At 42.1% G+C, this 22,606-nt stretch overlaps 1 protein-coding gene across 5 annotated transcripts in view; it reads right to left on the bottom strand.

Annotated features, from left to right (window-relative positions):
- Nucleotides 1-22,606, bottom strand: part of idua (alpha-L-iduronidase) — a 254,145-nt gene that overhangs the window by 125,638 nt on the left and 105,901 nt on the right. For all 5 annotated transcript variants that reach the window (XM_048521540.2, XM_048521453.2, XM_048521369.2 and 2 more), the window contains one exon: nt 5,042-5,137. In XM_048521540.2, the coding sequence (XP_048377497.1) occupies nt 5,042-5,137 (96 nt within the window). The remainder of the gene's footprint in view (nt 1-5,041; nt 5,138-22,606) is intronic.

Consider the following 22,606-nt stretch of genomic DNA (forward strand, 5'->3'; position numbering starts at 1 on the left):
GCCATCGGTCCAACCCAGATCAAGACAGCTCCACTAAAATCCAGGACAGGCGAGACATTCAAAGACAAAAGGAGGCAGATGGAGAGATGAGCGGAGCATTACTCCGAACTCCACTCCAGGGAAAACAACATCTCGGACAACGCATTAGACACCGTGAAATGCCTACTGGTCGTGGAGGAGCTGGACACATTGCCAACTGCTGAAGAGCTGAGCAGAGCCATTGACAGCTTGCCCACTAGGAAGGCACCAGGTTTGGATGGCATCCCACCAGAGGTCAAGTGTGTAAAGGGAGTTCTGCTTAGCCACCTGCTGGAACTACTGTGCCAGTGCTGGGAAGAGGGAACAGTGCCGCAAGACATGAGAGTCTGCAACATTGTCACCCTCTATAAGAACAAAGGGGACAGAAGCGACTGTAACACCTACAGAGGAATCTCGCTGCTGAGCATTGTTGGGAAGGTCTTCGCCTGCGTGGTCCTGAACAGACTACAGAAAATCGCTGAAAGGGCATAGCCCGAATCTCAGTGCGGTTTCAGGTCAGAACGCTCCACAATCGACATGATTTTCTCCCTCCAACAGCTACAACAGAAATGCCGAGAGCAAGGACAACCACACTGCGTCACTTTCATTGACTTCACAAAGGCATTCGACCTTGTGAGCAGAGAAGGCTTGTTCAAAATCCACGCCAGGATTGACTGTCCTCCAAGACTCCTTAGAACAGTCCAATCATTTAATGCAGATATGAAAGGCGTCGTTCAATTTGACGGAGCTTCTTTGAAGGCTTTCAACATCCGCGGTGTTAATCAGGGCTGTGTGCTTGCCCCCACTCTGTTTGGCATCTTCTCTGCAGTCATACTGAAACATGCATTTGGAACATCAACTGATGCTTCTATCTCCACACCAGATCGGACGGAAGGCTGTTCAGTCTGTCCCTGCTGAGGGCAAAATCCAAGGTTTGTGAAGTACCCATTACAGACATGTTTGCTAACGATGCAGCATTGGCAGCACACTCTGAAGAGCAACTGCAGCGCCTCATGGACAACCTCTCAAGAGCCTGCCAGGAATTCAGCATGACCAATAGCCTGAAGAAGACCAACGTGCTGGGCCAAGGCGTTGAGTAATCCCCTGTCATCACTATCAACAAGTACGAGCTGGAGGTAGTCCACGAATTCACATACCTCAGCTCCACCAACACAGACAGCCTCTCCCTAGACTCCGAGATCAACAGGCGGATCGGAAGAGCAGCCTCCAAATTTGCTAGGCTGACCGAGAGAGTCTGGGAGAACAAAAAGCTGACTATGAACACCAAGGTTGCAGTCTACAGGGCATGCGTCCTCAGCACACTGCTTTACGGCAGTAAGACCTGGAGCCTCTACTCCAGACAAGAGAGGCATCTCAACACTTTCCACCTGTGCAGCCTGAGATCCATTCTGGACATCAAGTGGACCAACCGAGTCACCAACACCAAAGTCCTCACCCCTGCCCAGGTACCCAGCCTCTTCACCCTACTCCAACAAAGCTGCCTCCACTGGTTGGGTCATGTACATCGTATGCCAGACGGAAGGATCCCGAAAGATGTGCTGTACGGGGAATTGGCCATCGGCAAGGGAGCACGAGGACGACCGCATCTTCGTTTTAAGGACACCTGCAAAAGGGGCATGAAGTCAATGGACCTGGACTTCGAGAGATGGGAAGACGTCACAAAAGATCGTTCACACTGGAGAAGGGAACTACACAGAGGGCTGAAGTGAGGAGAGAAGAAACTGAGGCTTGTCGCTGAGGAAAAGCGTGCTCGACAGAAAGAAAGCAACACGGCAACACTAGAGGAGACTGTCTTCAAATGCAGTCCGTGCAACCAATACTCCCGTGTGGGCCTGTACAGCCACAACAGACGCTGCGCTATCACCAGCAGCTGAATCAAAACTCTTCAGGCGCAGATCCATGGTCTCTTGAGACTGATGGATGCCACACTAAGGTCACCCCTTAGCTTCTTACGATTATTTTTAATTTATCACATACATTTTATGTATGTTCTCTATTCCTATAATCTCTTCACTGTCTGGAAGAAAGTGATGAGGACAGACTGATTGTAGAAATTTATAATTTGATTCATAATTCAAGATAAAATGAAATAATTGTTCTAGAATTGACATTAATATAGATAGGTTTCCAATTGTTACTCAGTTTATCTTCCATGAATAGAGTTGTTCAATTGGTTACTGTTCAGTGCCTCGGACACAATTGTATAATTCTAGCCCATCCCCTGACTAGCTTTATTCAACAGTTCAGGCCATCTGGCACAAAGGCATAGGGACTTATTTATCTTGGCTTTCCATCTTCAGCTTTTTAAATAAATAGTTAGCATTGAAGGGAAAAGGAGAAACATATGGAAGGTAGATTGATGGGGAAGAAACTTGGTATGCATTCTGGAGTATATGGGGGAAGGCTGGGAAAACATTTTCAGGTTAAGAAGAGAGAAAACACCAAATGACCTGGGAGGTGCAGCGGTGAATACAAACTTGAACTGATGAGGCAGGAGAAGGAGGAAAATCTGGTAGAACTGACTTAGCAAGGGAAGAGAACCAGTATGTGAACTGCAAAGTCTGCAGGAACTGAAAGAAGTGACGATTTTGCAGCACATTAGATAAGATCTGATTGAGGAAATCTTTTGACAGCCTCTCCCTCTCTCTTTGAGGTCTCTCATTGATAACAACATCCTTTCCTCCAGAGAATCTGCTCAACCCTCCCTGATACCTTATCATTGCTGCTGAAGGTCCCAAAACGGAATGAACCTTTCATTTTCAAACCATGTATTTAAATGCAAGCTGGACCACATATCAGTGAGAAAGAAATGAAAGGTTACACTGAGAGGTTAGATGGAAAGGGTGGATTTGATGAAAAAAAATTTGCAGAGTTATTTGGGTCTAGAATGTGCTGCCTGTTACTGTGGTGAAGGGAAAGTCGAGACACTCAAAAGCACTGAATGATTATCAGAGTAGAAATAACATGCAAGGGTGTGGGGGAAAGGGTAGTAAAATGAGACTAAGTCATAATGCTCATCAGAGAGCTGGTGTAAAAATGATGGGGCAAATGGTCTCACTCTGCACTGTGACAATTCTGTGGGAGGAATTAAAACGTAAGAGTCATGAGGTACTGCATGCCTGGGAGTTGCAGCAACTAGGTTGGGTAATTTATTCTTTAAATAGAAGGTTGAGATTTGTCATGTTAAGGATGAATGACTGAGGACATGATTTGGTTGAATGCATCCTGCCCTGGTTTATCATAATCCATTTACATATATGCTGGCAGGTGAACTGATGGAGCTAATCAAGGTAAATGGATACGATCTCATCGTCTTTGTGGAGACGTAGTTACTAGGTGATCAAAGACAGCAGAGAAAGAAAAGGTGGCACTATTAATTAGCGATGACGTAAGAATAAGTGAGGGAAATGATTTCAGCTGTGATGATATAGAACTTATTTGGGTGGACTTTAATAAGTGAGGGAAAGAAGACATTCGTAGGAGGAGTGTATAGACCCCAAACAGCGGCCATACTGTAGGACAGGGTAGAAATCAACATGTAATAGGAGCATGTAAAAAGAACTGAGCAATAATTATGGCAGACTTGAATCTTCATATTGATTGGGTTAATCAAGTTAAGAACAGCTATGATAATTAATTCATGGAGTGCATTAGGGGTAGTTTTCTAGATCAATGTGTTATGGAGCCACAGGGAACGGGCTATGTTGGATCTAGTAATGAGATTTAATAAATTACCTCAGAGTTAAAGATGTTCTAGGAAGTAGTGACCATAACATGACAGAATATAATATTCAATTTGAGAGTGAGAAACTTGGGCTGGTAACAACAGTGTTTAACTGAAAGAGAATAGCAATGAAATGAGGACAGAGTTAGCCAAAGTGAACTGCGTGGACAGATTAGCAGGAATGACAACAAGCAAACTGTGGCAGGCATTTAAGGTGGCAATTCATGATACTCAACAAAAATATATCACAGTAAAGAGGAAAGATTCTAAGAAGAGATGGCTAACCAAGGAACTTAAGGAGAATATTAAGTTCCAATAAAAGGTATAAGGAAACAAAACTCAGTGATAGCCCCAGGATAAATTCAGAGGTCGGCAAAAGAAGACAAAAGGCTAATTAACGGAAAGAAAATAGATGGTGAGGGCAAACTAACTAGGAATACAAAACTGACAATGATCAGATGTTTGAACAAAATACGAATTTTCAAGTATCTTAAAGGGGAAAAATTAAAAACCTAGAGAAATTTAACACAGAAACTAGTACGCCAATTGGTAATTCAATTTGATCAAGGTCAATCCTCTTTCTCATGTCATATTCCTGCTTTCTCTCCATCTTCTTGGTGCCTTTAATATCCAATAATGGGTCAATCTTTCTTGAGAGGAAAGGATTTCCAATGCTACAGACTAGACAGTTGAAGGCCTGCACCAAAAGCTGACCACATGGGATGTAATATGTGCCTTTGCTGAAGATAAAAACATTTTTGTATTGTGGCAATCTGAATTGAGTGCAAGGTGTCATGAATTTTGGAGGTGACATCATATACTGGTACTTTGGAGAGGGAAAGGTGATTGAAAATGGGACAGTAATTTGAGAGGACAGTGGGTAGGTGAAGAATTGATATTTTAAGAGAATGGTTATGATTGCTGATTTAAGGAGAATGGGACAGCACTTAAACAGAGAGAACCACTAACATTATCAGCCAGCATGGGTACCAGGATAACAGTGAAACAACTGCTAAGATCTATTTTCATGGCTTACCTGTGTACATGGGATACCTGCATAATGTATCAGAGGTACTATCAAATTGACTGCAGTGTTAGGAATCAATGTCTTAAGGAATGAAAAAGAGGCAATACATTGTCAAAGAATCTAGACATAACCTAAAATGGGGCAACAGACAAAAGCAAAATCTAAGCTACTTTTACATTAAACTCATTTTATGAATGTCACATTATGATATGTTTCATTTATAACAAGTTTTATACTGTTCTATCACTTACCTTTAACTGTGAAAGTTAAATTATCAAAATCATGATGATCTGGTTCATTCCATGTTTCAAAATTCCATTTTGAGACATATGCCACACCGTATGCATCTATAAACAAACAAACTTTTTGTAGATTGTAGACTGTACATGAAGTTCTGATCTTTGCCACAGTAAAATATTATGACTAAATTTGTGACCTTTCTATTAGACTGAAAAAAATGAGGTAATGAATGTTTTCTGAATCTGCATGGTAATTTTCTATTCCTGTAGAACATATGCAAAATTGGTTTATTTATCAATATCCTGATTAGGCCCCCTCTTCCTCATCACTCTCAAACCTCCACCAGCAGGTACTAGTATTGTGAACTGCCTCCTTTTAGTTGTCTTTTTTCGGCACCAACACATCATTCTTCTTGGGCATGTGAATGGTCAAGGCTTTGGTGGTCAGGAAGAACAGAAGGACAGGCCACATATCCTGGGCTTCGGCCTCAGAATAAGGGGGAAGCACAGGCCAGAACCCTGGATACTGCATTGGACACATGACCTCCCATGGTCTAAAAAATCATCTGCTCCCCTACAGGGAAAATAAAAGTTTACAAAAGTAATATTTAGAAATAACTTACTGAAACTCAACTTGAATTAAACACAAGTCATACCTGTTCTGCTGGCTGGCCAAGGCCGAGTCCCAAAGCTGCCTGATTAGGGAGGTACAACCTGTTGTTGAGGCCAAAGCTCTTATGTTTGTGGCTTCCTAACTGTTCCAGCCTGACTTTTGGAATATGCCCCATTCATCCCTAATCTCTGTTCCCAATCTGTTAACCAACTGTGTTAATATATCATTTCTAATTCCAAGAGTTCTTATTAAGCATATTAATCATTTATATGTCATTTCATCAAATACATTTTGAAAATTCATGTATAATACATCACTGGTTCTCTTATTTACAATGCTTTGAAAAAAATCCTAAGAAATTATCAAATGTTTCCCTTTGTAAAGCCATGCTGACTTTGAATAAGCATGTAACAATAATCTAAGTATGTTGTGAAACATCTTTAGTAACAGATTCCAACATTCTTCTTAAAATTGTTGCCAGGTTTACTAATCTGTAATTTCCTGTTTCCTCTCATTTTGCTTTTACTTTTGCAAGTTTGGCATGATAACTTAGTGGTTAGCACTGCTGCCTCACAGTGCCAGGAACCTTGGTTTGACTCCAGCCTGAGGTTATTGTCTGTGTGGAGCTTGCACATTCTCCCTGTGCCTTCCTGGGTTTCCTCCCATAGTCAAAGATGTGCAGGCTAGGAGGATTAGCCGTGGGAAGTGGAGGGCTATTGCGAATAGGGTGGGATACTCTTTATAGGGTCAGTATAGACTTGATGGGTCAAAAGGCCTGCTTCCACATTGTAGGGATTCTATTCTATGATAACCTTTTGGGATCATTCTAGGATTAGTGGAATTATGGAAATTGTAACCAATATATCCATTATCTCCTTTAGAATCCCTGTCAGATTTTATTATCTTAAAAGTTTCTACAATGCTGCTTTTCTGCTGATTTAAAATTAAGTTTCTCACTTTAATTGTCCCTTTGTTACTGACTATTTCTGGGATGTAATTTGGGACACTGGGGGTCATTGAGGTGAATGGAGAGCATGAGGTGACATAGAAACTTGGTGGGGTCTGTACAGGTGAGGTCCACAGGGCCTGCTGTTTTAAATATAATGGCTGAAGTCTGACAGCACAAAAGCAAACCCCTTAAATGGTCAGCCTCCACGTTCAGCAGTCCCCATAGCTGTCTCCAAACATTTTCCAAGGTCAGCTGGCCCAATGACAGGTTGCATCATCAAACGCCATCATCAAAATTCCATTCTTGCAGGCAGTTTCTCCCAAGGTGGACGGGCTGAAACAGGAATTTCCTATACTTGTGCTTCCTGCCAAAGAGGTCAACAATGGAGACAGAAATGGGGTTGCGAATGATAATAACTTGCAGGAATTTCACATTTGCAGTGACTTTCCAAACCTGTACTGTTTTTGGACCTTTTTTCACTGGTTGGGTTGGTGTTGGCTTTGTGTTGCATCCCTACACATTAATTCTGAAATTACGACCACCCTTACGGATTGCAAATTTGTATTTCCTCCACCTACCTCCATGTGCTGGCAGGGATTTTAGAAGCATTAAAAAGACTTCTAGGAGAGTTCTTGAGCACTGGGGTTTAGTTGCTGAGAAATCTGGAACATTCTGACTGGTTAAGTAGTAACCAACTTCAGAGGTCATTATTAGATGGTGCGTTGTAATATATTGCAATGATTCACCATGGGGCTCTATTGATCATTACATTCATCAATATTGATTAAGTGCTAAGTGCCAAGTTACAGCACGTTTACTGCGGCAAAAAGAAGTTCCATATTGCATTTTAATGTTGTACAAAATGTATTGGAAAACCCTTCTATCATGTTTTAGATTGCAGTTAAATGTCCAGAGATTTACAATTTTGAAATTTTTCCAAGTTGTAAAAATTCTAATGACCCATTTCACTCCACTGATTGACATGCATTTTGCTTCAAAGTGAAGTCTGCAACTTAGTAAAAAAGGTCTATTTGATATTCAGTTTCAAAGAATTCAATGCGCCAATTCCAAATTGTTTGTTTTTATACTTAGGACTATTATGAATGCTTTGTTTTCTTTTAAAAAGCCACAGAGCCACCTATTTCACAAACACTCACATTTTGTTCAATAGTTTGAAGTGGTTATTGAAGGATTATATGCCTTTTTTATGGTGAGTGAATAATTTTTTTAAGCAACATATTGATCAAATTCAGTTGCAGAATGTGTTTTCTTTCTTCCTCCCCAGCCTAAAGCCTGTCTGAATGACAGCTCTATTAGATAGCTAGAGCTTTTTTAAAAAATAATGTTCATTTCAAAGTCACGGTTCCTAAAATCTGCATATAGTGGATTCTCTGCATCTAGCTAAGGAGGGACAGGCATTAAGACTCATGGAGGGTGAGGGACAAGATTTAGGGGGTGCAAACACTGACGCTGGAAATTGTGGTACAGATGCCCAAAATCCAAACAGGCCTTCTAATCAGTGATAATGGGAACTGCAGATGCTGGAGAATCCAAGATAATAAAATGTGAGGCTGGATGAACACAGCAGGCACAGCAGCATCTCAGGAGCACAAAAGCTGACGTTTCGGGCCTAGACCCTTCATCAGAGCTCTCTGATGAAGGGTCTAGGCCCGAAACGTCAGCTTTTGTGCTCCTCAGATGCTGCTGGGCCTGCTGTGTTCATCCAGCCTCACATTTTATTATCTTAGGCCTTCTAATCAGTCAACTTCTGTACCTGCGCTCGTTCTGCACTGCATCATGGTTTGGGAAAACCCATGCCTCTGAGGCAAAAATATGGTGGTAATTTGGTTTAGAGTACAGCTCATCTTTCTGAAGTTGGGAATGAACTCAACCCTCGTTTCCTGAGTCCAAGGCAAAATTCTGGGCCAAAATATTTGTACAATGTCGCTTCCATTTCATTACACTTTATGATTCCTTTGCCAGTTCCTGCCTGTAAGGCACCAAAATTTATTTTATCCACTCTACAGTGTATTTTTATATTCTGTATCTTTGTAAAAGTGCTAATGGGATGTCTTTACATTCCTGGTTAGTTTGCTCTCATTTCTTACATTTTCTACCTTTTTTAAAAATCAACTTTATTGTCACCCTTTGCTGTCTTCTTAATGCTTTCAATCCTCAGGATCTTCATTACTATTTTTTATTTTTCTAATGGAATTTATTTTTGTTGACCATTTTGTTTTTTAACTCTTTCTCACTGTTAATGTACTGCCATGCTTTTAGCTTATTCACCCAATCAACTTCAACCAACTCTTCTCTTCCTGCTATAAATTTGCCTACACTTAATTTTCACCTTCTTGCCTGAAATTGGAGTACATTATTTTGAAATTCAATATGGAATTATCTGTATCAGAATCACTCTTTCTCAGGGTGTCTTTCTCTATGACATTAGCCTTTTTGCAGCAGAGAGCGGCAGGAGCCGGGCAGAAGTGAGGTCGCAGCACAGAGGCAGTCGGGAAGGTCAGTGAGTGCTATTTAAGTACTTACCTCGAAGCCAGCAGTCCTTTTTGCAGCAGAGAGTGGCGGGAGCCGGGCGGAAGTGAGGTTGCAGCACAGAGGCAGTCGGGAAGGTCGTTGAGTGCTATTTAAGGAGGCGTGTTCTAGGCCCCAGGTCCTACATGGTAGGGCCTCCCTCCCACCCTCCTTCTCTAACCTAATTAAGAGTCCACAGACTCGTAGCAAGAAAAAAGGGGGTCAAGGGAAGTGTCTGGTGAGAGAAGTGCGGTTCTTTGGCTCTGGAGTCTTGGTGAAGAGGCTGAGTGAGGAGATTACGCCAGGGTGAAGAGGGTGAAGGACACGACTGCCAAGCTGATTCAGAGTGCTTCGTGCATCATGTGGGAGGTCAGGGACACTGATGATACTTATGGCTCCTATAGCCGTGGAACGTGTGAACACATTCAGTTTCTGAAGGAGCATGTTGCAGCAATAAAGAAAGAGCTAGATGACCTCAGGCTCATCCGAGAGAACGAGAATTTTCTGGACAGGACCTTCAGCGAGGTCATTACACCGAGGATACCAGAAGAGAGAAGGGGGATGTCGATGAGGAGGAAGAGATAATTCAAGTACGAGAGACCCCGGGGGAAGTACCTCTCGTGAATAGGTTGAGTCTCTTGGAAACTGCGAGACAGACGACACTGCCAGTCCGAGAGGCGGACATCATGCAGAGCCATGGTAACAGGGGACTCCATAGTGAGAGGGGCTGAAAGGGGTTTCTGTGGCAACCAGTGGGATTTGAGGACGGTGTGTTGCCTTCCTGGTGCCAGGATCCAGGACGTCATAGACAGAGTGCAGAGAATCCTCAAGGGTGAAGGTGAAGAGCCAGAGGTGGTGGTGCATGTCGGCACAAATGATGTCGAGAGGAAGAGGAGGGACATTCTGCAGCGGGACTTCATAGAACTCGGAAGAAGGCTGAAAAGCAGGACTTCCACGGTGGTAATCTCCAGTTTGCTTCCAGTTCCTCAAGCTGGAGAGGGTCGAAACAGGGAGATAATGGACTTGAATGTGTGGCTGAGGAACTGGTGCAGAAAACAAGGATTCAAATTCTTGGATCACTCACTGGGGTATGTTTTGCGGTAAGGATAAATTATACAAGAGGGACAGGTTGCACCTTAATAGGTGGGGTACCAGCATTCTGCCAGGCAGGTTTGCCACTGCAACACAGGTGTGTTTAAACTAAGTAGTCGGGGGTTGGGGACATACTGGAAATGTAAGAAGGAAGTTAAAGGGAAAGTGAAAATAAGAGAAGTTAGGAAATACAACAGAATCAACCAAGCAGAAAACTCAAGAAGGGTTCATACAGAATGATCAGGTGAAATTGGGATTGATAAGAAGGGTGAGGGGAGTAACAAATTAAACATGTTATATATGAAAGCACGAAGCATAAGAAATAAGGTGGATGAGCTTGAGGCTCAGTTGGAAATTGGCAGGTACGATGTTGTGGGGATAACTGAGACGTGGCTTCAAGTGGACAGGGCCTGGGAAATGAATATTCAAGGCTATACGTGCTATTGAAAGGATAGACTGACAGGCAGATGGGGTGGGGTGGCCCTGTTGGTGAAGAATGATATTCAGTCCCTTGCAAGGGGGGGACATAGAATCAGGAGATGTAGAGTCAGAATGGATAAAGCTGAGGAATCCTAAGGGTAGAAAGACCATAATGGGAGTTATCTACAGGCCCCCAAACAGTAGTCAGGATGTAGGGTGTAAGTTGAATCAGGAGTTGAAATTGGCCTGTCGCAAAGGTATTACTGCAGTTATAATGGGGAATTTCAACATGCAGGTAGACTGGGAAAATCAGGATGGTACTGGACACCAAGAAAGGGAGTTTGTGGAGTGCCTCCAAGATGGATTCTTAGAACAGCTTGTACTGGAGCCTACCAGGGAGAAGGCAATTCTGGATCTGGTGTTGGGCAATGAACCGGATTTGATCAGGGACCTCAAAGTAAAGGAGCCATTAGGAGGTAGTGACCATAATATGATAAGTTTTAATCTGCAATTTGAGACGGAGAAGGGAGAATCGGAAGTGTCAGTATTGCAGTTGAACAAAGGGAACTATGGAGCTATGAGGGAGAGCTGGCCAAAGTTCAATGGTTCAATACCCTATCAGGGATGGCAGTGGAACAACAATGGCAGGTATTTCTGGATATATTGCAGAAGGTGCAGGATCAGTTCATTCCAAAGAGGAAGAAAGATCCTAAGGGGAGGCAGGGGCGGCCGTGGCTGATGAGGGAAGTTAAGGACTATATAAAGATAAAAAAGAAGTATAACATAGCAAAGATGAGCGGGAAGCCGGAGGACTGGGAAAGTTTTAAAGAGCAACAGAGGATAACTAAAAAGGCAATACGTGGAGAAAAAATGAGGTACGAAGGCACACTGGCCAAAAATATAAAGGAGGATAGTAAAAGCTTTTTTAGGTATGTGAAAAGAAAAAAAAAATAGTTAAGACTAAAATTGGGCCCTTGAAGACAGAAACGGGTGAATTTATTATGAGGAACAAGAAAATGGCAGAAGAGTTGAATGGGTACTTTGGATCTGTCTTCACTAGAGAAGACACAAGCAATCTCCCAGATGTTATAGTGGCTGAAGGACCTAGGGTAATGGATGAACTGAAGGAAATTTATATTAAGCAAGAAATGGTGCTGGATAGATTGTTAGGTCTGAAGGCTGATAAGTCCCCGGGACTTGATGGTCTGCATCCCAGGGTACTTAAGGAAGTGGCTCTAGAAATCGTGGACGCATTGGTAATTATTTTCCAATGTTCTACAGATTCAGGATCAGTTCCTGCAGATTGGTGGGTGGCTAATGTTGTCCCACTTTTCAAGAAAGGAGGGAGAGAGAAAATAGGGAATTATAGACCTGTTAGCCTGACATCAGTGGTGGGAAAGATGTTGGAGTGAATTATGAATTATTCGGATAGCAGTAACAGGATAGGTCAGAGTCAGCATGGATTTATGAAGGGGAAATCGTGCTTGACTAATCTTTTGGAATTTTTTGAGGATATAACTATGAAGATGGGCAAGGGAGAGCCAGTGGATGTAGTATATCTGGACTTTCAGAAAGCCTTTGATAAAGTCCCACATAGGAGATTAGTGAGCAGAATTAGGGCACATGGTATTGGGGGCAAAATATTGGCTTGGATTAAAAATTAGCTGGCTGACAGGAAGCAAAGAGTAGTGATAAACGGGTCCCTTTCGGAATGGCAGGCAGTGACCAGTGGAGTTCCACAAGGTTCAGTGCTGGGACCGCAGCTATTTACAATATACATTAATGATATAGATGAAGGCATTAAAAGTAATATTAGCAAATTTGCTGATGACACAAAGCTGGGTGGCAGGGTGAAATGTGAGGAAGATGTTATGAGAGTACAGGGTGACTTGGACAGGCTAGGTGAGTGGACGGATGCATGGCAGATGCAGTTTAATGTGAATAAATGTGTGGTTATCCACTTTGGTGGCAAGAACAGGAAGGCAGATTACTATCTAAATGGAGTCAAGTTCGGTAAAAGGGGAAGTTCAATGAGATCTGGGTGTTCTTGTACATCAGTCAATGAAAGCAAGCATGCAGGTACAGCAGGCAGTGAAGAAAGCTAATGGCACGCTGGCCTTCATAACAAGACGAATTGAGTATTGGAGGAAAGAGGTCCTTCTGCAGCTGTACAAGGCCCAGCACCTGGAGTACTGTGTGCAGTTTTGGTCTCCAAATTTGAGGAAAGACATTCTGGCTATTAGGGGAGTGCAGGGTAGGTTCAAGAGGTCAAATCCCGGAATGGCGGGACTATCATATGTTGAAAGATTGGAGCGACTGGGCTTGTATACACTTGAGTTTAGGAGGATGAGAGGGGATCTGATTGAGATGTACAAGATTATTAAGGGATTGGACAATCTGGAGGCAGGAAGGATGTTTCCGTTGATGGGGGAGTCCAGAACCAGAGGACACAATTTAAAAATAAGAGGTAGGCCATTTAGAACAGAGTTGAGGAGAAACTTCTTCACCCAGAGAGTGGTGGGTATATGGAATGCTCTACCCCAGAAGGCAGTGGAGGCCAAGTCTCTGGATAGTTTCTAGAAAGGGATAGAGAGAGCTCTAAAAGATAGTCGAATCAAGGGTTATGGGGATAAGGCAGGAACAGGATACTGATTGTGGATGATCAGCCATGATCATAATGAATGGTGGTGCTGGCCCGAAGGGCCAAATGGCCTACTCCTGCACCTATTGTCTATTGTCTATTATTAATTAAATAAGGTTTATTTCACAATACTACATCATAAACAACCTTACCTGGTTCCAAAACATATCATTCCAAAAATTCTGCCTCAGCAGTGCTCTAAAAACTTATTTTCCAATAAATTTTTCCAATTTGATTTGTCTAGTCAATATAAAGAGTTAAATTCATCCCAAGATTATTATAATGCTCTTGTTCCAAACTTTCTCTTGCACAATATTTTGTTCAGCACTATTGCAATTAGAAGTGGCCCATAAGCAACTTCCATCACTGATTTCTGAACTTTGCTATTCCTAATCTCTAACCATAATGGTTGTGATGATTCATTTTGTTATTCAAGAACCTCCACCCTGATGTGATCCTCGACTCTCAGTAGTGATTCCTTCTTCATTTCTATTTCGGCTACCTTTTTGAAATGTTGTATAATGGAACCATAGATAGGTTACAGCAAAACAGTTCATTCAATCCTTTATATCTGAGCTGCCCATTCTAATCTCACTTTCCAAAAACTGGTCCATAGCCTTTTGTTCACAGCATTTCAACTGTATATCTAGATTCCTTTTAACTTTAAGAGTTCAGGGTTTCCACCTCAACCACCAGTGAATTCCAGACAGACACCTTCTGGATGAGAGATAATGGGAACTGCAGATGCTGGAGAATTCCAAGATAATAAAATGTGAGGCTGGATGAACACAGCAGGCCAAGCAGCATCTCAGGAGCACAAAAGCTGACGTTTCGGGCCTAGACCCTTCATCAGAGAGGGGGATGGGGAGAGGGAACTGGAATAAATAGGGAGAGAGGGGGAGGCGGACCGAAGATGGAGAGTAAAGAAGATAGGTGGAGAGAGTATAGGTGGGGAGGTAAGGAGGGGATAGGTCAGTTCAGGGAAGACGGACAGGTCAAGGAGGTGGGATGAGGTTAGTAGGTAGATGGGGGTGCGGCTTGGGGTGGCAGGAAGGGATGGGTGAGAAGAAGAACCGGTTAGGGAGGCAGAGACAGTTTTGGGATGCAGTGGGTGGGGGGGGAAGAGCTGGGCTGGTTGTGTGGTGCAGTAGGGGGAGGGGACGAACTGGGCTGGCTTAGGGATGCAGTAGGGGAAGGGGAGATTTTGAAACTGGTGAAGTCCACATTGATACCATTAGGCTGCAGGGTTCCCAGGCGGAATATGAGTTGCTGTTCCTGCAGGTTGCCCAGCTCTTCCCCCCCACCCACTGCATCCCAAAACCAGTCCAACTTGTCTCTGCCTCCCTAACTGGTTCTTCCTCTCACCCATCCCTTCCTCCCACCCCAAGCCGCACCCCCATCTACCTACTAACCTCATCCCACCTCCTTGACCTGTCCATCTTCCCTGGACTGACCTATCCCCTCCTTACCTCCCCACTTATACTCTCTCCACCTATCTTCTTTACTCTCCATCTTCAGTCCGCCTCCCCCTCTCTCCCTATTTATTCCAGTTCCCTTTCCCCATCCCCCTCTCTGATGAAGGGTCTAGGCCCGAAACGTCAGCTTTTGTGCTCCTGAGATGCTGCTTGGCCTGCTGCGTTCATCCAGCCTCACATTTTATTACCTTCTGGATGAAACTGGTTTTCCCTAATGTCATGGAGGTCTATTGCACAGAAAAGGCGCTTTGGCCCATCAAGTCTGTACTGATCAGAAACAAATGCCTAACTATTCTAATCCCATTTTCCAGCACTTGGCAAATAGCTTTGTATGCATGTCTTGGCGTCATAAGCATACATCTACTTGATAAATGCTATCAGGGTTTCTAGCTCAACAACCTTTATTAGCAGTGAGCTTCAGATTCCCAACCTCTGGGCGAAAAAAGATTTCCTCACATTCCCTCTAAACCTCTTGCTCCTTAAATATATGCCCCTAGCTCACTGAACCCTCCACCAAACAGAGCAGTTCCTTCTATCTTCCCCTCATAATTTTATACATCTCAATCATGTCCCCTCTCAGTCTCCTCTGCTTCAAGGGAAACAACGCTAGCCTATCCAATCTGTCTTCAGAAGTAGAACTCGCCAGTCCAAGCAACATCCTGGCAAGACTCCTCTGCATCCTCCCCAGTGCACTCACAGCCCCCAAAGTGTGAATTTCAGAACTGCTCACAATACTCTTCGGGGCAGCCTAACAAATGTTTTATATAGTTCCAGCAATATCTCCCTGCTTTTAAACTCTTTGCTTCAGCTAATAAGGGCAAGAATCCCAAATGCCTTCTCAATCACTTTATCAACCTGTCTTGCTACTTTAAATGATTGATGGGCAAGCACACCAAGGTCCCACTGATCTTCACTGCTTCCCTGGGTCCTACTAATCATCGTGTATTCCTTTGTTTTGTGTGTCTTGCCCAAGAGCATTACCTCATACTGATTCAAGTTGAGTTCCACTTTCATCTAACCAGCCGACCCTGTAATCTAAGGCTTCCCTCTTTCACTAATTACCACTACACCATTTCTCATATCATCTTTTAAGTTAACGATCAACCGTCCTATATTCAAGTCTAAATCATTTTATATACCACATGCATCAAGTGGCTCAAAACTGATGCATGCAGAACTGCACTGGACACAGGCTTCCAATCACAAAAACAGACAACCCTTGAACATCATCCTCTGCTTCCTGCCACTCAGCTAATTCTAGATCAATTAATTAAATTTCTTTGGATCTCAAATGCTCTTACTATTGTTATCAGTCTTCCGAGCGGAACCTTATTAAAAGTCTAGCTAAAGTCCAAGTAGACTAGATCAAATGCATTGCTTTCATCTACACACCTGGTCACCTCTTCGAAAAATTTAATTATGTTTGATCAGACATGACCTCACTTGAGCAAAATTATGTTGATTGTTCTTGATTAATCCCTACTTCTCCAACTACAGATTAATTTTGTCCCTCAGAATTGCTTCCTTTAATTTCCTCACCACCAAGGTTAGACTGACTGGCCTGAAGTTTCCTCGTTGATCCCTTTCTCCCTTATTAAGTGATGGTACCAAATTGGTTATCCTCCAGTTCTCTGGCATCTCTCCTGTGGGCAGAAAGGCATTGCAAATCTTTGCCAGCACCCTTGCTCTTTCCTTCCTTGTCACACTCAACAGCCTGGAACACATTTTATCCAGCTCCGGAGATTCATCTACTTTTAAGCCTGCCTAACCACACCAGAACCTCCTCCCAGCCTATGCTAATTTCTTTAAGTGCACCACAGTCCTTCTGCCTGATTTCTATGTCCACATTGTCAGTCTCACTTGTGAAGACCAACACAACGGACTCATTTAGAATCTTTTTTAAGATTCTCTTGCACATTCTGTATTCCTCTAGGAGATGTGTGTTGAGCCCTCTGTGTCTGTCACAAGTCTCCCTTTTTCTCTTTATCCAATCTTGTCGGTCCTCCAAGATGGTGGCAGAGTAGAATGTTCCAGTTGGACCTCCACTGTTCTGCCATTCTTTTTCTTCTTCTCTTTTTTCCTTCCTCACTTCTGGACTGTTTCTTTTCAAACCTGCAACTTTTTAAATTTACTTGAAGTGAAATGGAGATGGTGAGTACCAGACCGGAGGCCACTGCGAGGAAGCAACCTCGGGGAGGCAAGGCCCAGAATGGGGACCACTTCAGGAAGGCGAGGCCCTTGCAGATTAGAGGTGACGTATGGAGTTCTGAGGACTAGCATGGTCTGCAGACTTTGCCCAGTATGGTCTGGAGGTTAGGAGCTAGCACAGGCTTGGGTGAAAAGGACTGTAATTCAAGTACTTCTTTAACTTTTTATTTATTATTCTTTCAATTTTGTACCAAATACCTAAAATGGTGCCATAAAAAACGATGCTGCAAATTTTTCATTGCACTCATTCAACAGCATGTGACAATACAGCTAATTCATTTGTATATCTCCTGATATCTGGGGTTTATTGGATTTGTTGATCCCAACCTTTATGGGAACATGTTGGCCCTGTACTGTTTCCTTCTTGAACGTGTCCTACTAATCTAACATAAATTTACCTTAAAAGTATCTGCTCCAGTCCACTCTGGGAAAATCATGATTTTTTTTGTATTCATTCATTGAATGTATGATCTAATTAAAATTGTCCTTCCCCCAGTTAAGAAATTTGATTCCATATCCCACCTTATTCTTTTCCATAACAGTCCTGTATCTAAAAGAGTTATGATCACTCTCTGAAAATGCTCCAGCAATGAACTCACCACTTGCCTAGCTTCATTATCAAAAATGAAGTCCAGAACTGTGCCCTTCTCTTGCAAGGCCTTCTTCGTACAGGCTTACATAGCTGTCCTGGATGCGTTTTACAGAATTCTGCTTCCTCTAAATCTTTCACACTATGACAACTCCAGTTAATGTTGGGAAAATTATCACTATCCTATTACTTTTACACTTCTCTAAAATTTGCCTACATATCTGCTCTTCTATTTCTCTCAGACTGTCAGGGGCCTAAAGTACACTGCCATCAATGTGATAACTCTTTTTTTGGTTTTTAGATTCTAGCCAAATGACTTAATTTGATGAGCCTTCTAAGAAGTCATCACTCTTCACTACTGTAATTGATTCCCTGATCATTACTACAACATCCCTACCTCTTTAACCTCCTTCCATGTCTCACCTGAAGACCCTATGTCCTGGAATGTTGAGCTGACAATCCTGCTCCTCTCTCAACCATGTCTCAATGACAGCAATGACATGATACTCTTCAAGTTTTAATTTGTGCTCTCAATTCACGTGCCTTGTTCGTCAGACTCCTTACATTAAAATAAGTACTGACCTTGCCAAACTCCCTTGTGACTTAAATGGCTTATACTGTCTGCACCCTATTGACTCACTTGTCATCTCTTAATTTTGGCTGTTCGTCTCCCCCTGCTGAAACATTCTCTCTGGTTCACCACTCTGCTTTGTTGTTAAACTCTCCCCAATGGCATGAGCAAATCTTTTTGCAAGGTCCCACCATCCTTAAAACAGATCCAATGTCCCAGAAATCAAAGGCTGTCTTTCTTGCATCATCTTTTCTGCCACACATTCATCTGAACTAACTATATTTTCCTGTACTTGCTAGGCGGTGGCTAGTAATCCACAGACTACGACCTTTTCAGTCCTGTTCTTTAAACATTTTCCTATCTCCATAAAGTTCTTGTTGCTGGACCCCCTTCGCTATCTATGACGTTATGTACATTTGGTAGCAATCTCTGAATGTTTGTTCTCCCCTTTCAGAATGTCCTGCAGCTGTTCAGCACCATTCTTGACCCTGGCACAGGGAGGGATATCATATCATCTTGAAGTCTCTTGTATTTGCAGAAACGCCTGTCTGTTCCCATTACTAATGAATCGCATATCACTACAGTCCTGCCATTCTTTTCCCCCACTCTTCTGTAGCAGACCCCTCACGATGCCAGGAAGTTGGTTCCCATGGCTTTCATCTTCATAATCATCTCTCCCAACTGTATCCTAAACAGTATATCTATTAGAAGTGGGAGGGTGGCAACAGAGGACTCCCACGCTAACTGCCTTCCTCTACTCTGCCTGGCGGTCACCCATCTCCTTTCTGGATTTTCATTCTTCACATGCAACGTGACCACCTCACCATAAGTGCAATTCATGACATGCTCAGCATCACAGATGCTCCAGTGAATTCACCTGAAGCTCAGAGATGTAGTCTGCCAATAGTTGGCGCTGGACAGACTTCCCGTATGTCATCACCATGGAGAACCAAAGGTTCCTTGATTTGCCACATAACACAGAAACAACATATCTTGGATGTGAACTCTGCTGCCGTGACATCCCCTCAGCCCCTTAATCACAGTCTTTCTTAAAACAGTTAATTATGCTTTTGTAAGAATACTATTAACTTACTTCCCTTATACTAATTTTACTACAATGTGACCCTGACTTTCACTTATTCCACTGTTTTTCAGTTAATCCTTTCTTACAAAAAAGTATGACACTTTTAAAAATCCCAAACAAATCAACACATCACTTTCCTCTGATGTCACTGTTTGATTTGCTTTCCCGATCAGTAGATCCCTGAAGCTGCAACTATTAAACTCATATCCTCCCTAATCCTCTACTGACCACACTAAATTTGTGCTTCCAGTAACAAATCTCGCTGCAAAGGGAAACAGGTCTTCCCTGGCCACCCTATCCAAACAGCCATGAGAGTGTATTGTGACTCTCTTCATTAGCTCACTCACAAGTGCTCCATGTTTACTATACTGCGTTTCCATTCATTTATAAAACTGTGTTTTTAATAGTACATTTTACTCTTATAAGATAAACTAAACTAAACATCCCTTCCAACCCATTACTGTTTCTTTACACCTTTCAATTCTTATCAGCCCCATGCTGCAAGCATCATTTAGATCTGTTTCTGTATCAAAGGCTATCCCTGAATTAGTGTTAATACTATAACCCACTCAGAGTAATGCCATCACCACCATCATGCCTCCATAGCTCCATTGAAACTACGGAAAAATTATAATATTAATTAGCTTGTAACCGTCTCTTACTACCTGAATAGATTGCAAGACATCAAACAGTTTCCTCCACTAGCATTTCCGTACAGCCTGCTGCTCTTTATCTCTCTGAAATTTCCTTATACACTACCTATTTCTATAATACTGTACTACGTATTTCTAATTTTTGTTTAAGAGTACCATCTTGTACTAACATATGGATTATACTTTTTAAAATGTACATTAAGTAGGGACACTACCCCCTTTCAAAAACCTACTATCAAAACAGCGCTTCCGTGAAACTGTAAGAATGAATGTGTAAGACAATTATTTCTTTCCTATGTTGTAGTGATCAGAACTATACACAAAACTCCACCTGTGACTTAACCAGTGACTTAGATAGTTAGTGTTACATCCCTGTTTTTGTATTTAATACCTTGCATACGCTTTCTATATTGCCTCATCAGCAATTTTCAGGGACTTTCTGAACACGCACAGCAAGGTCTCTCACTTCTCCAAAATCTCTCAACATCTTTGTTTGCCCTCCTCAATGCATAACTTCATACTTGCAAAATTCAATTTCATTTATCACTTTTCTGCTCTCTCAATCAAAGCTTTGACATTGCCCTTCAGTCAAGTAATTCTCTTCAAAAGTTAATAGCAATTATTCCAATCACCTCTCCCACATTTAAGTCTAGATCATTAATATATACCATAAACAGCAAAGAATCCAACACTGGCTCCATTGAAACATCAATGGAAACCATTTTCCTTTCACAATAATATCTATGAGCCAATTTTGAATTTGACTCATCACATGCCCCTGTATCTCACTGGTTTTACATTTTTCTTAACAGTTTTCCAAGTGGGACCTTTTCAAATGCCTTACTGAAATACAGGCAGACAACGCCCTTCATCAATCCTCCTGGGTTCTTCTTCAGAAAATTCAATTAATTTAGGTTGACATCATTCCCTTAAAACCATGGTGGCTACCTGATTAAGCTTTTCCATTAAATGCTAATACTATACCTCAACATTAATTCTCAGAATAAAATCAGAAAATGCAGAGAATCTAAACAGGTCTGGCAGTATGTGTAATGACTGAAGCAGAGTTATTGTTTCGAGTTGATAATGCTCCTCTTTGAACACAGAACATGTGTCTGACTCACAACATAAATTCTGTTTCTCTCTCCACAGATTCTGCCATACAAATGAAGCTTCTCCAACACTTTTTGATTTTATTTGAGATTTTCAACATCTGCACTCTTTTCCTTTTTATTGATCCTGGTAGTTTTCCCACCACCAAGGTCAGTCTGATAGGCCTATAATTATTTTGCTTATTCCTCTTTGAATAATTGTATAATGTTTTCAGGTTTCCAAACCTCTGGTACCTTGCCAATACTTAGTGAGGAACTGAAAATGATTCACAAGTGCATCTGCTAATTCCTCCCTGGCTTCCTTCGATAGCCTTGGATACAATTCATCTGGCCCTGGTGGTTTACCCACTTTCAAGGCAGTCAATCTCTCCAGTGTTTCCCTTCTGAGCATTTATTTTCTAAGCCTAGTCATCTTGCAACTATATCTTGATCATGGTTGTTAGATCTAAACCATTATCTCTACTTATGGCTCCTGTTCATCTATCTTTCTATAAATACTTCGTGCCTTCAGATAAAGACCCTCTGGTTTTATTTTTTGATTGCTGTTTTTGTACGGATCATATTTGCTGATGAAATCTTACAGTTAAACTCTTTACTCCTTTCTGATCCCCCTCTACATGTTGTTTTACTGTTTCAAATTTTCTCTTTAGATTTCTAAATCTCCCTTGATTTGACTACTTCTCCCACCACTTTATTTTAAAGCTCCATTTACAGCCCTAGATACACAAATTGCCAGGATACTGATTCCAACTTGTTTTAAGTGCAGCCCATCTCAACAAAAACACTCCCTTTCCCAAGTACTGTTGCCAACGTTCCATAAATTAAAAACCCTTCCACTGATCATATAATTCCTACAAGTTTGCACTAGTCCTCCGAAGAGCATCCCTATCAGACCAGCTTCCCACCCTAACCCTGTAACCATGCATTAACCATTGCTAATTTACCTAGCCTACACATTTCTGGAAACCACAGGCGAACTTGGCATGACCAGTTCACCCAAACTGCACATCTTTAATTTGTGGGAAGAAACCAGAATATCAGGTGGAAACCCTCAGGGACATAAGGAGAATATGCAAACCCTTCCTACATAACATTTTCAGCCACAGTTAAAATGCTCTAGTCTGTTTGACTTTATCCCAGATAGCCAGAGATTTTTATCCATGAGGTTACGCCTTTTAATTTATGTGCAAATTCTCTCAGAACAGTTTCTCTAATTCTGCCTTTGTCATTAGTTCCAATGTATATTTCAAAAACTGTGTCATATAATTTATAGAATCCCTGCAGTGTGGGAAGACGCATTCCAAGTTCATTTACACCCAAAGGAGATATCTTTAATCTGAGCGGCTGACATAATCTTCCTAATTCCCAGTCGTGGCCACACAGAATAATATCTATTCCCAGACTATACTGGCCCTATCAAGATTACATTCTTTTTCACTACTTCCACTTGAATAGCTTCTTGCATCATAGTGCTATACTCAGTTATCCCGCTAAGCTGTAGTTCTTGCTCTATTTCATACAAGTAGCAAGAATCTGTTATTTGGAAGCTGGCATTTCATTCTGAAAATGAAGGAGGGGAAGAGTTATGTGAATATGACAGCGCATATTCACTGTACATTGCTGGCCTTCTCTACCCTACAC

The sequence above is a fragment of the Stegostoma tigrinum genome, chromosome 1, assembly GCF_030684315.1.
Source record: "Stegostoma tigrinum isolate sSteTig4 chromosome 1, sSteTig4.hap1, whole genome shotgun sequence".
Lineage (NCBI taxonomy): Eukaryota > Metazoa > Chordata > Chondrichthyes > Orectolobiformes > Stegostomatidae > Stegostoma > Stegostoma tigrinum.